Raw genomic sequence first — 14185 nt, 5'->3', positions numbered from 1 at the left:
TTTTTTTTTTTTTTTTTGTGTAATATAATTTAACGTAATATTTATGGTTAAAATATTATTTAACCATAATTTTTTTTTGTGTGTATAATATAATTTTTTTAACCGTAAATATATATATATTTTTTGTGTAAAATATTATTTAACCATAAACATCTTTTTGTGTGATATTTATTGTTAAAATATTATTTAACCATAATATTTTTTTGTGTAATATAATTTTTTTAAATCATAAATATTTTTTTTTGTGTAATATAATTTGTTTTAACCATAAATAGTTTTTTTTTGTGTAANCTTTTTTTTCTTCTCATTTAAATTCTATTGAATTTTTATCTTTTTATTTTATTTTTGTTTGTTTTAAATTTTTTATTAACCATAAATAGTTTTTTTTGTGTAATATATAGTTATTATTAGTCTTCCCTTCGTAGAAGTAATTAATTTTGTTAAAAAAAAAAAAGTTTTGAATGGCTTAATTTAAGATTAATTGAAAATATAGAGATTGAATTTAAAAAATGAAATTGAAGGACTAAAATTCAGATTTTCTTTAAAATTAGATTGAATTACCTTTTTTGTTTGAATTTTATTGAAGATTAAAAGAAAAAAAATGTTTTTTTTTTGGTGGATCAGGTACTTGAACGACGAAGACTACTTCGGAGGCTTCGAGCAAGAAGAACTGAACCAACTATTCCAAGCAATGCAGTCGAACTACAAGGCCTGGTGCTCTGGGTTCGCCCCACTGGCCGTGGGTGGCGACATGGACTCCGTGGCTGTTCAAGAGTTTAGCCGAACCCTGTTCAACATGCGCCCGGACATAGCCTTGAGTGTGGCCCAGACCATCTTCCGAAGCGACATGAGAAACATTCTCCGCCTTGTCACCATCCCCTGCCATATCATCCAAAGCATGAAGGACATGGCGGTCCCCGTGGTGGTTTCCGAGTACCTCCACCGCAACCTCGGCGGCGACTCCATTGTCGAGGTCATGGAGTCGGACGGCCACTTGCCTCAGCTCAGCTCCCCTGATATTGTCATTCCGGTGCTTCTTAAGCATATTAAGTATGACATTGCAGCCTAGTTTTTGTTGGAAGTATATATGATTTGTTAGGGAAACTCTTCTCCATCTCACTCTTCCTTCTTCTGCCAATAATGTAATTGTCTCCTCCATGTTTTCTTCCTTTATATATGTTTTGTTCTGTTTTGCTTAAAGATTACCATTTCAAAACCATTTGTAATTTGTAACTCTTTCGGATTCATGGACTCTAAAGCTCTATAGCTTGTGTTTGTCATTGTTGTACTCATGCAACTCAACTATCATAAACTATCATTAAAAAGAATAGTAGTTCGAAGAGGATAAAATACCAAGTAATTAGCATAGCTTAATGTTCATCGTGTCTCTATCCGTTCTTCTACTTTTCGGAGGGATTTTGCCTCAACGCCTTAACTTGCTAATAGGTTAGATATATACTTACATAATCTGCTATATCTTTCTACATTCTTGATCATACTTCTCTTTTAATCACCTTATTGTTAGGAACATATAATTAAGCTCGTCAAAGTGGACAACTATCTTCTAATATTGAGAACTCCTCAACTTAATATGTTTCTTCTTGTCGCATAACCCGATCGAAGTAAATATTCTTTTTTTTTTTTAGTATGAATTACATGTTGTTGTATCTCTAATTAATATCTCTATTCCAACTTGCTCAAGATCAGTTTGCAACTGTCTGAGTCGTAACTAATATTGACATGTGAGTCGTTTTCCTACTCACAGTATCAACTATGTAATTTTCTTCACCTAAATAGTATAGAATCTCTACGTCATAAAATTTTATCAATTTAAGTGTTTACTCATGATCTTTCCATTGATAGAAGCTTCCTTTCTGCATCAAACCATAATTTTCCTATTATGTACGTTAAGTATTATTAAAGAAGCAAATCTCTTCTTGATATCTTGGAGAAGTCTTAAACGAATCTATGGTAATAATTTGTCATCTTTAAGTAACTTATTAAGTCTCTTTTAGTAGTTGGATGCAACTAGTGTCATGGCCTGATTAACAACGTTTCAAATCATGTAACATGACTAAAAGACAATAAAAAAGGAAATAAAGTAAGAATAAAAATTAAAAAAAAAAATTCGAACATGCTCTAAAATTTAAATCAAATTAAAGAAAACAAACAAAATCACAATTAAAAAAATGAAATTCAATGACAAGTCGGTGCTATTCAAGCTTATTACAAACGGAGAAAGAATTTGAGATAAAAAAAAAATTTAAAAGTACAAAAGACCCCAAAAATTCACAGATTGGACCGAAACCTTGAGACGGCCCCCTCCATGACCGTGCAACTCTTGAATGCTCCACGACCTCACTCAATTGCCTGCAAACACTAGAAAAAAAAAATGAAGGGATGGGGTGAGTATAAAAATATTCGGTAAGCAATCTACTTGTACGCTCTTATTACATCCTTATTCAAGTAAGTTACCACGGTTTTTTCTCAAGTCACAAAGAAGTTCGAGCCGAGTTCAACTATCTCAGCTTCTAAGACTGCCTCGCAATTTCAAGTGGTACTCTTGCATGTCATACACTCGGTCAGGGTATGGGGTCGTTACCATATTCACCCAGAACAACCATCGTGAGTCATTTATATGTGTAGTCCCAAGTCCCATTTTAGGACTGGCTCACAATGTCGCATCCTCAACCTATGACTCGTTTCTACACCCAATAGAAACATTCACCTGGACAACTACCAGTGTAGTCTCAAGTCTCTCTTCAAGACTAGGTTACAGAGTAGTGACATCAACATTAACTCGTTTCTACACTCAATAGAAGAGCTAACTACCCATGTAGTTCTAAGTTCCTCTTCAGACTGGTTTATGGAATCACAACGTCAACTTTGACCAATTCCTACCTTTATAGAACACTCACCCTTTGGCCGAGAGGGGGATGGAAATTACTCTAGAGGGATAAAAGGGTCATTTTCACCCCTTAATAAGGGGTCTAGTTTGGTTATGACTAATTGGGGAAGAAAAAGAAAAAGAGAAACCCTAGAGAGAAGGAAGGAAGTAATCGCTAGAGACCTCCCAATTCACCCAACCTAGAGTCAGTTTTGGGCTAAAGTTCCTTCACCAAACCTTTTTAGAATCTTGTGGAGATCAAGTCTGGATATTTGAATCATTTAAAACCCTAAAAAATTGAGAAAGAATGAGAGGTAAGTTTTTGAGTTTTTGTTCAAGGACATGTGTCAGGTGGTTAGGCGAGGAACGTGTTTGGAAATTTTTGAGGACACGTGTCCAACAGGAGGCGGGGGAACACGTCGGCGCCTAACATAGACACACATCGCTACATTAGAGGGTGACCCGAATCGAAACCAAAGTGATCGCTTTGCTTCTACTCTAAACCAACTTGACTCGAGATGGTGAAGCTTGTATGTGTGTGCCAGCGTTTGCTCCTCCCTTAGGTGAGTTTGTACGTGCATGTGGACTACGCACGTGAAGGCGCATAGGGTGCTATAGGGTGAGTTTTTCATCCATTTGACCTTTGTTCGAACTTTTTTTTGTCTCAATTTTAATACTAATCTTATTTTAACTTGAACTAGGACCTATTAGATAATTGTCAAAAAAAAATTGAATCTCCTTGCACACGGAAAAGCAAGCTCGGGAGGGCACACTTCATCCAAGTATGTAGCATCTCAGACTTTAGGGATAGCTAAGACGTACTAACATGTGAGCATATCTTACCTTAGGTGGTTAGAATATGTGTGTTTATGACTCTAGAAGGGTTATTTAGATGAGAATGCTATATATGTTAAGAAAAATTACCAAAATGCCCCTAAGATGAGATGTTAAGATGCTTGCCAATTTTTATGATTTCCGCTACACTAGAAGGAATAATTGGATGTTGCGATATGTGTTCTTGGTGATTGATGGATATTATCTCCTTTTCGAATTTGTTTAAATGTTAGATTTTGATTTATGTGCTTTAGGTAATTTATAGGAGCTAATAGATTATGTTTTACGTGCGTTAGGTGATCGATAGAAATATCACTTTAACAAAGCATGCATGAGTGAGCGATGTTAAGATTAGGGTGCTAGAGCTAGAGCAATTTTTATGTTGATTGAGAACAATACATTTCTAATAGACCTAACACCGGAGGATCGTAAGCAACAATAAAAGAATTAGAATTAAGTGCACCTAGAGGTTGGAATAGCCCTAAGGAGTTAACCCTGAGCATCCTAGAAATGCGAGATGAGATTTAAACTGCCTAGACGCTCTAAGAACCTAAGACTTTCACGACAAGGATGACTAAAAAAGCCTAATATATTTAATAGTGATAAGAACAGTGTCACTAAAAAAGCCTATTACACAGTGCAAGGCTAAGAAGATTCAACAATCATTCATTTTTCATCTACAAAATTGGATAGACTCGGTTCAACCATCATTTCATGTGTTACAAGCTTATTCGATTGAAGAAGAATCATTTGGACCTTCAGAAGTGAATATTTGCACGATTGAAGTAGCGGATGAAGTTGCAAACATCTTTTCATGAGTTCTTAGAAAACTTATTTATTGTTTTTTTATTTCTTAATTATTGTAATAGGTAAAAAGGTGGAAGTTAAGTCTTTTGTGGAGATTTAAGGGGATTAGGATTAAATCTCGACTACTAATTTCTTTTGCGGGGAGACCGTAAATACCCATAAATTATTATGTAAAAATGAGATTTGTGATGAATGAAATTGATCTCTCAAGTTGAGACGTTCCCCTTAGAAATCTGAGCATCATCTTTGTCATTTCTAAGTTTCATGTCATTCTTGTGGTAGATTGCATCTGAGTCATTCATTTCTAAGTTTCATGCCATTCTTGTGGTAGATTGCATCTGAGTCATTCAATCAAGCATTGATCAAGTTCGACGTGGAATGACTCAATTTAAAATAAGATTCAAATCTTGCTTCTAGATCTTCTTAAGAGGTAATCTAATTCTAGTCTTATCTCTTGGTTAATCCAAATTTTGTACAAGGACGTGTTATTTTTTTATTTATTCAAGAGTTCTTGCTTCAACAAAAGCTTGGATCGTTGGGCTGAGGATTAGGGTTGCCTTATCATTTTCCTTTTCAGTAGCTCAATCATAGGAACTTCAAAGTTAGCGTGGCTTCACATGAAACAATTCTATGTTGAATGATCTTCAATTCTTTAGAATTTTCCTAGAATGCATGTGAGTGAGGACAAAACATGTTGAAAGAACCCATATTAATCTAGGGGAATAGTCTTTATTATGAGAAACGAAAATACATGACTATGTTGTAGGGGATGCAGGAGAATGTCAGGTCACATAAGTGCTAGAATTTAGATTTTAAATCATAGACACCCGACATTACAAAACATAACTAAAGTACATAAATATAAATGAGAGAAAAATAAGCTAATGGTACTTTATATAGAGAACAAAATGAGATAAGAAAAACAAGAATATGCCTTTAACAAGTTGCAAGAATAAATGTTGGCCTCAAATCTATTGATGGTCAAGAACTACATGTACCTTTGAATTGGAAGTACCAACATTCTTTGCAAAAGAGATGAAAGTCGACGAGACGAGCAATTGACATCTCATGACCATAAAGTTGCTTTACAAGGGAGACCATCGAAGAGAAGTCCATTAAAACTATTACCGTTTTCATCTCATGACTTTAAAACTACTTTACAAACTATCAATTTTGGATTCGAAACAAATCATTTAAAAGTGGAAAAGAATGATATGAATGGTCACAAACTCAATCAATTCATATCTTGATTTTCATGCAAAAAATAAAAAATAAAAAATAAAAAATAAAAAAAAAAATAATAATAATAATAATAATAATCAAATATGATTGATTATCTATCTTGTGAAGTGTTCGAGACAAAGAACTTGTTCATTGCCTCGAGATTTTTTATTAGAACAATAATGTCTAACTTAATTCTTAAGGTTGAATTCAAATAGATTTGTGAGTACCAGTGGTTTAGAATCACGAGTTCATAATTCCAATTCACTGCAGTTCTCATATTATTTGGTGTTAGAATATTTTTTATATCATATCAATAGGGCAAAGATCATCTTTCAATCATCTTATCTTGAGGTTTGTGTGGTGTAGAACTTTTGGCTCATGACGTAACCTTTCTAGACCTAGGGAGAGGCTGATTGGTCTCGGGAACTAGTTGACCCTCAGTCAGTTCATCATTTGAAAATGAATAGTATTTACATAAAACCTTACTTAAAAAGAATCCCGCTACATTTCTATGCTACATATATAGTTATCTCAACTCTAAAAGAATAATCACTAAATTTAAAATGTTTAGGAAGATGATGGGAGGACGTGACTTCTACAGCTTTTGGTCCCCTAAAAACGCACAATCCAAAAGTCAAAGAAGAATCCTTCTAACCCTTTTTTCAATTTTCCGGTTCGGAGTTCTCTCGCTCTTACCTCCATTTTCTTTCTTACTCTCGTTCCCTTTGCCCGTTTCTTTCGCTCCCTCACTCTCTCGTTTCCTCTTTCTTTTCTATCGGTTAACGTAGTTGAGATAAAATGATGAAATTTATCGTATTTTCTAATTTTACTCTGTCCCATGAAAGTGATAATATAGAGAATTTTTCACATGTAATTTCTATCATGTAACTGTCTAAGCCCACCACTAAAGATATTGTCATCTTTGAGCTTTCTCCCTCGAACTTCCCCTTAAAGTTTTTAAAACGCGTCTACTAGGGAAGTGATTTTCACACCGTTATAAAGATTGTTTCGTTATCTCCAACTAATGTGGGATCTCACGTAAACAAACTAAAAAATCAAATATAAAGTTTGATTCCAACCCCGAGTTACTAAAGTCTATAACCTACGAGCTAAACCGTTCTAACTCGTACCTTCCTATTAACTTAATAGTTGTTTAAACTAATTAAATTACTTTTTAGAAAGAAAAAAATTGTAATAATAATAAAAGAAATAAAAAAGAGAGAGATCTCTGAAGTCACTTCAAAGTTCAAACTATAAAGTATTATTCAAAGAAACATGANGTTGTTTAAACTAATTAAATTACTTTTTAGAAAGAAAAAAATTGTAATAATAATAAAAGAAATAAAAAAGAGAGAGATCTCTGAAGTCACTTCAAAGTTCAAACTATAAAGTATTATTCAAAGAAACATGATGAACAAAAACAAACATAACAAAAACGAAACTAAAAACGGGTACAGAAAAATTTTAGCTGAGAACAAACCGGCAGTGATGAAAACCTACAAACAACACAACAACAATCAGTTCATCAAAATTCGAATCAATGGAGAGACCAAACAGAAATCAAAATAGAAATAATCCCAGAAATTCTTACTTGGGTCTGAGCTTATGATCATGGCAGTGCCTCCAAAGCTGCAAGTTCCTCCACTTCGCTTGTTCTTTTGCCAGTAGCTATTAAACGCATAAGAGGCATGTGCCACCAAGGTATCCGGATGAAAGCAGTCACCGTCCGCCGATATCTCTCGGCAGTCAGCGCCGCCTTGGCCACAAGCATAATCCATCGCCTGTTGCAGAATCTCTGCCGGAACGCTCGGTTTCGCCACACACCATTGCTTCTGCACACCACCTGTTTGTGGAAATGGCGCACCGACGTTTTGGTCCGGATTACACGGAGGCAGGACAAAACCCAACGGAGGACTCGCTGGAACCACGAACGGCGGCGATTCTGGAGCGGCAGCAAAACCCCAATGCGGCGGAGATGCGATTTGAGACTCTGGTGGATTTGGGGGTATGGCGAGGTCTGATGGTAATGGGGGCTCTGATGTAAAGAAAGATTCGTATTCGTTGAGTTCCATGAATGAAAACAGCTTTCTGCTAAATGGGTTCCTCTGTTTCGAAACGGTGGTAATTAAATTCACTTTGTTGAGCTTTAGAAACCCAAATTTGGCCATTCGAGTGGAGACGAAGCTCTGTGTTTCATGAAGAGAAAGTACATTTTGAGGTAATTTGAGAGTGAATGTAGAGTTGGTAGTTTTGATGAACTCAATCACAAGATTAAGCATATTGTGAGGCTTTGAGTGGAAGCAATCTTCAAGGAAGAGAGTTGAAACTTTGATTTGATTCTCCAAACCCCATCTCGTGAGAGAATAAAACAAATTCTTCAAAGAAAGCAACACGGAATGTAAATGGTTGGTGTCCTGATTGCATAAAGAACTGTTACCCACAACAATGGTAGTGATATTAGTGGCAGGGTAGTGAGCCAGAACGAAGGCTCTGAGCCAAGTTTCCGCCATTAAAACACTGGATGAGACCTCTGTAAGCTCAGCATCAGTGACAGAAACAGCAACAGGGAGCTGAGAAGCAGAGATTGGTGGAGAAACCCCTGAAGAAATCTTCTCATCCAGCTTCAGAAATTGGATGGATTCTTGACCTGCAGCTGCCATGGAAGAACAGTAAATGAGAAGAAGAAAGAACACCCAAGAAGGGAAGTGAAAGGAAGCTTACTTGTAAGACCCAGAAGGAAGAAGAAGAAGAAGAAGAAGAAGAAGAAGAAGAAGAAGGAACAGAGAAGGTTGCTGTTGAAGTTCAGCATTCTCTTCTCTGCAAAACGAAAAGAAAAGAAGAAAAAAAAAACCAGAGAAAATGAGGAACTATGGAGAGAAAGTGTTAGCAGTCCCGGCCATGTCCTCCATTGATGGCGGTGAGAAAGGTTTATATAGTGAGGGTTTCAGAAAGCTTAATGGAAAAACCAGTGGTGGCTTCCAATTTACAAGAAATGCCAAAATATATCCGTTGCTTGGGAATGAGGTTTGATTGTTTATTGGACTCCTAATTTTGTGAAATATTGAAACCCTTAACTTTGAATTATCACTTCTTTCCTCTTTTCAATAATTACCATTTTGAAATCCCAAATTTGGCACGGCTAACAAATATTATTGGCTTAGACTTGTTAGGTATGATCTACTCCCCTTCTAAATAATATTTCGGTATCCTCCCCCAATTGAGGTAGGTTTTCAGACTATATAACTTTGATTCGATATAAATTTATTTGAGTTAAGATGAGTTCAAATAAATAAAAAATTTATGAGTGATTTTCTTAAAACTAGATTGAGTTAAATTTATTGTTAATTTTGAAAATATATTTTTAGGTTACCTATGTAATAAATATTTGTATATCGGAGGTTGAATTTAAAAAAGTGTTTTAATTGAACTTAACTCAATGCACGAACAAAAATGGTTAGAATTTTATTTCTAGGAACTAAACTTTCTGGAAAAGAATTGAATTTATTCCACTAGAATTTCACCTTTGTATTTAGAGTGGGTTTGCATAACCCTTTGTTCATCACTTCTTTTTTTTTTTTTTTTTTTTTTGGAAATTTTACCTATTGATAGAGTATTTATTTTAAATAGTAAAATGGTTTAAGAAATTATAAAAATAAACACGTGTACTTTTACTATTTTATTTTATAAAAAAATAAAATAGAATAATTATTTCATTTAAAAATGGTTTTTTTTTTCTTTTTCAAAAAAAAAGATATGTGGAGAATACTGAAGAGAGTCGAGTTGAGTTAAAAGGAAAAAAGGTTGATCTCACAAAAAGTCAAAAGAATAGACAATCTAACCACACAATATTTATTTAAATAAACCGAACATTTTAACATTTGTAAAAATAATGTTGTCCTACTACAAACCCTTAAAATTGTCCAGATAAATTTTTAAAAAAATGTTGAAAAATAGTATATTGATTTAAAAACATTACAAAAATATCCTTACGTTTAATTTTTATTTACTATTAGTTCATTTTACTAATATATGAACGAAAAGCATTTATTTGCGTCTCATAAATCATCTCTTCCTTCCGTGTTTTAGATTTGTCCTAACTTCATTATTCTCCTTTGTCTTCCTTGAAATTTCCAACAAGGTTTTTAAAAAAGTGTCTGATTTTCACACCCTTCTAAAAAAAATGTCCCATTCTCCGTCCCAACTGATGTGAGATCTCATAATTTATCTCATTTAAGGCCAGCATCATAATTCACACCCTTTAAAATGCGTCCTTGCTGACACACTGTCTCGAGTTCACCCCCATTTGAACTCAAGCTCTTCACTAACACATTGTTTGAAACTTGGTTATGATACCATTTGTAACAGTTCAAATCTATTGTCCTTTTTAGATTTTCCTTTTCTCTCAAAGTTTTTAAGACACTTGAGAGAGATGATAGTGTTTAAGATTATTTTTTAAAATTTTATTTTAGTAAATGAAGGAAGAATAAAAAAAAAAATAATAAATAAAAAATACTTGCACATGAGAACATTGACCTACACACCCATAAATTAACATTTCAACATTTATTATTTATGTTGACTTATTTGTATTAAATTTAATAAATAAATCCATTATATATAAGTAATTTAATGGATATATCGTACCAATATCAACATTTTAATTGACATTATCATAGATCTATAAATATGGAACACAACTCATATATAAATTTTTAGATGTAAAATATGTATTTATTTAATTTGAAATATTTAATTAGAATAAAAAATAAAAATAAAAATAGAAAAGGTTGAGTAGGTAGGGGTATTTTGGTAAAAGTAGGGGGGGGTGTTTAGAAACATGGCATTGGGAGACGAAGCGCAGAGGAATGCATGGGAAGTGTGAAGGCTGCTCTGTTCTGATCTGCTTCATGGTCCACACACCACCCAACCCTATCTCTGACTCCTCACATTTTTTATTTTTTATTTTTTATTTTTTATTTTTATTTCCCCTCAAAATTCCCTTTTACTCCAATTCCCTCTTGCCTCATGGATTCCCATTCCTTCCTATTTTTCTTCCATTTATGCTCCCAATTCATACACATTATACTTTACACATTACATTCAATCATTACCATACCTTCCTTTAGTAATCATTTAACCACTCCTCTATCCAACCCAAACCATAAAAATTGGGTTGGGTTTATTTTCGACTGGACCAACTTAAAAATAAAGTTACAATTCAACGCTATCCTCCTCTACTTTTAAGATTATTATAAAAATTAAAAATATTTGTAATTTGTTTGTATATATATATATATGAAAAGAAAAAAGAAAAAAAAAAAGGATATTGCATGAAGAAAAGGAGGGAGACAAAAGAGGTTGAGCAATTATGATGACAAAAGGTTAATTTTGCAGGCTTTATACGGACGCTAAAACGGCAAATAAATAAAATAAAATAAAATAAAATAAAATAAAATAAAATAAAATAAAATAAAATAAAATAAAAGGGGCGAGAGCAGCCTCATACGGAAGGCACCGCTTCCAGGGGACCCACAAACAATATTCCATAAAACACTAAAAAACCAACAAAAATGTTACACACAAAACGAATCTAAACTCCAAAATGTTACTCCATCTGCCCCTCCCTATGCCCTATAATACTCTATCCCAAATTTGCCTTCGTTTCCAATTATCACCTTTTTTTTTNTTTTAAGCTTAGGACAATCCTTAGTGGATATGGTATGATACTAAAATGAGAAAATTTTCAGATCGAGTTAACGACCCTGTCCCAAAAGGGAAAAAAGTTACTATGTTAACACCTATGGAATTAGACTGCAAAATGGCCTGGAAGCGAAAGTGAAAAAAATTCGTATTTTAACCAATTATATGTGTAAGATTCTTAAACTTGAACCAATTATATGTGTAAGATTCGTAAACTTGAGTGTTCCTTACAGATTCGTCGAAAAAGATCGAAAGAAACAAATCGTCGAAAAAGATCGAAAGAAACAAAGGTTTTTCAGATAGTGATTCGGGTGCGACGAAAGAAACAAAGGTTTTTCAGATAGTGATTCGGGTGCCTCAGCCTCCATGAGGGTCTTTTCATAAGGGTTGAGGTTGTGAAGTCTTATCGACACGTGTAAATGTTTTTTTTCGAAAAGTGCAAGGATAACTCTGGTTAAAAGGATTTTTTTTCTTTAGTGATGACTTTACGTATGTACTTGAGAGAGAATTACAGACGATAGAGTACATTTCAAAGCTCTAGGGTATATATATAGTTCAGTTTACTATATAATATAGCTTTACACATTTAACCATCAACTATATATAGCTATTTACTATATATAGTTTTACCCGATTTAACCATCTACCATATATATATACCTATTTACCATATATAACTTTTTTATGTGATATAGCTTTACCAAAAGATAGCTCAAGATATAACCTATAAGCCTAGACTCAATAACCTAACCCTCTATATTATAGTCGATACATTAATATTATACCTAAAAAAACTTACAAAAATATTTATCTATATTGATAAATATTTTTAAGTTATCCATAACTACTTTTTAATATATATTTATTAGATATATACAGATGTTTATAATAATATAATATTATTTACTCGAAGTATAATTTTTATTTTAATTGTCTCATATCAATAAAAACTATGCTGAGGTGTTCCATTTAATTAACAATGGTGTGATTATTATCCTAATAATCCGTAATTATATTATATTTTAATAAAATTGTGAGAAAAGAAAAAAAGAGAAGGAAAAAACTAAAGGTTTGAATTAAAAAAGCAAGAATTAATGGGCGAGACTTTTTACGAAAGAATCTTTTGCTTTACCTTTTAGTATTGGAATTTGTATTAACAAAAATACTTTCTACATCCAAGAGGGGACAAAATAATTATAATAAAAGTCAAAATTATTTTTTCCAAATTTTGTATATAATGTATATGAAAATTTTTTTTTTTTTTTAATATATAGTTGCAAAACTTATTCTATTATTTTAAGATTTAAACTAAATTAATAATAATAATAAAAAATTCACGAGAGATCTCACGAGAAAGAGAATGAAACATTTTCTTTATTCTATAAAGATGTAAAATTTTTACCTGAATACCATATTTGAAATATTAATATTTTTAAACTTTTTAAATTTTTTTAAAAACTTTTTATCTACGCCTAGATCTCTCCCTCTTTTATTTTCTCTCTATCCTCCACTGTTTAAGAGGGATGATTTATAAGTAAATGGTTTCCATTTATAATAGTAACCGCTAGAACTTTTCTAAACTTTTTTTTTAAAGATTAAGTGTAGTAGTGCCACTTTTAAAAATTCAGGAGTATTTTATAAATGTTGTACTAATGGTTAGTGGATAAGAATGCAATCAGACTTAGCTTATTCCCTCATTCTTTGAGGGATGCAGTTAAATCATGGTTGAACACCTTATCGGCGGGAGCAATTGACTCTTGTAATAGTCTACGAGAGAATTTTTTATCAAGTACTTCCCACCCACTAAAAATGCACGGTTTAGAAATTAAGTAGTTGCTTTTCAACAGTAGGTGAGACACTAAGGGCTGGGAGAGATGCAAGAAGATGCTTAGAAATTGTCCTCATCATGGACTACTCCATTGCATTTAAATGGAGACTTTCTACGATGGATTAAACATTACTAATACACAAGTGGTGGATGCTTCCACCCATGGCCCATTCTATATAGCATTTACTGTAAAACTGAGTTGACTCGATGACTCCAAAAAGATGGGTAAATTTTTTTGCGAAATACAACAAAGGAATTTAAAACATAATATACATTATATTCACATAAGGTTCATACCTATGTATTTAAAACACAAAATAAGGAACGAACACAAAATATTTTAAAACAAAAGGGTTAGGATGGCGGGTGAGGTTAGTCTATGGCACCTACTCCAGTGTCCGCTCCCAACCACAACCAGCTCCTTATTACCTAAAAAAGAATGGAGAATAAGGAATGGGTACAAGATTCAGTTAGTAGCCTACTTGTCGACTCTTAATCGTGTCCTTGATATGCTAGGGTACCACTCTATCTTGTCTTGTTCTGGTTCTTGTTGTAAGTACTTAGGCTCTCTAGTTCTTGTTCTTGACTTGGGGTTCTTATCACGATCTATCTTGAGGACCTTGGTTCTAATCTAAGGGTCTTAGTACTATGGTTCTCGGTTCTTTGTTCTTGGTTCTTATCCTTAGAACTTGGATCTTGATCCATGTTCTAGTCCTTGATGTTTGTCTTGTTCTTGGTACTTTCTAGGTTCTTTCCCCAAGACACTCCCTCTAGGATTTATGGTACTAGCCATGTACCTGTCAATCATGTGCCCAAGGCCTCATGCATTCCAAGCGACACAATCTTAACCTACATCCAAGGCTTCATGCATTCGAAGCGACATAATCTGATAACCTATGCCCAAG

General features: G+C 33.4%; 2 protein-coding genes across 2 annotated transcripts in view; one reads left to right on the top strand and one right to left on the bottom strand.

Moving 5' to 3' along the window:
- LOC111776897 (probable esterase KAI2) overlaps window positions 1-1280 on the top strand; it is a 2467-nt gene extending 1187 nt beyond the window's left edge. The window contains exon 2 of the mRNA XM_023656300.1: window positions 625-1280. Within this exon, the coding sequence (XP_023512068.1) occupies window positions 625-1069 (445 nt within the window). The 3' untranslated portion in view covers window positions 1070-1280. The remainder of the gene's footprint in view (window positions 1-624) is intronic.
- Window positions 1281-7109: 5829 nt separating this feature from the next.
- On the bottom strand, window positions 7110-8668 carry LOC111776786 (glucan endo-1,3-beta-glucosidase 13). Its single transcript, XM_023656149.1, has 3 exons — window positions 8474-8668; window positions 7344-8405; window positions 7110-7248 (listed from the first exon to the last, which is right to left on the bottom strand). The coding sequence occupies exons 1-3, from the start codon at window positions 8559-8561 to the stop codon at window positions 7217-7219; spliced, it is 1182 nt and encodes a 393-aa protein (XP_023511917.1). The 5' UTR covers window positions 8562-8668; the 3' UTR covers window positions 7110-7216.
- Window positions 8669-14185: the final 5517 nt, after the last annotated feature.

Source organism: Cucurbita pepo, chromosome LG16 (genome assembly GCF_002806865.2).
Source record: "Cucurbita pepo subsp. pepo cultivar mu-cu-16 chromosome LG16, ASM280686v2, whole genome shotgun sequence".
Lineage (NCBI taxonomy): Eukaryota > Viridiplantae > Streptophyta > Magnoliopsida > Cucurbitales > Cucurbitaceae > Cucurbita > Cucurbita pepo.
Note: the sequence above shows the minus strand (reverse complement) of the source record. Positions and strands in the feature narration are given on the sequence as shown.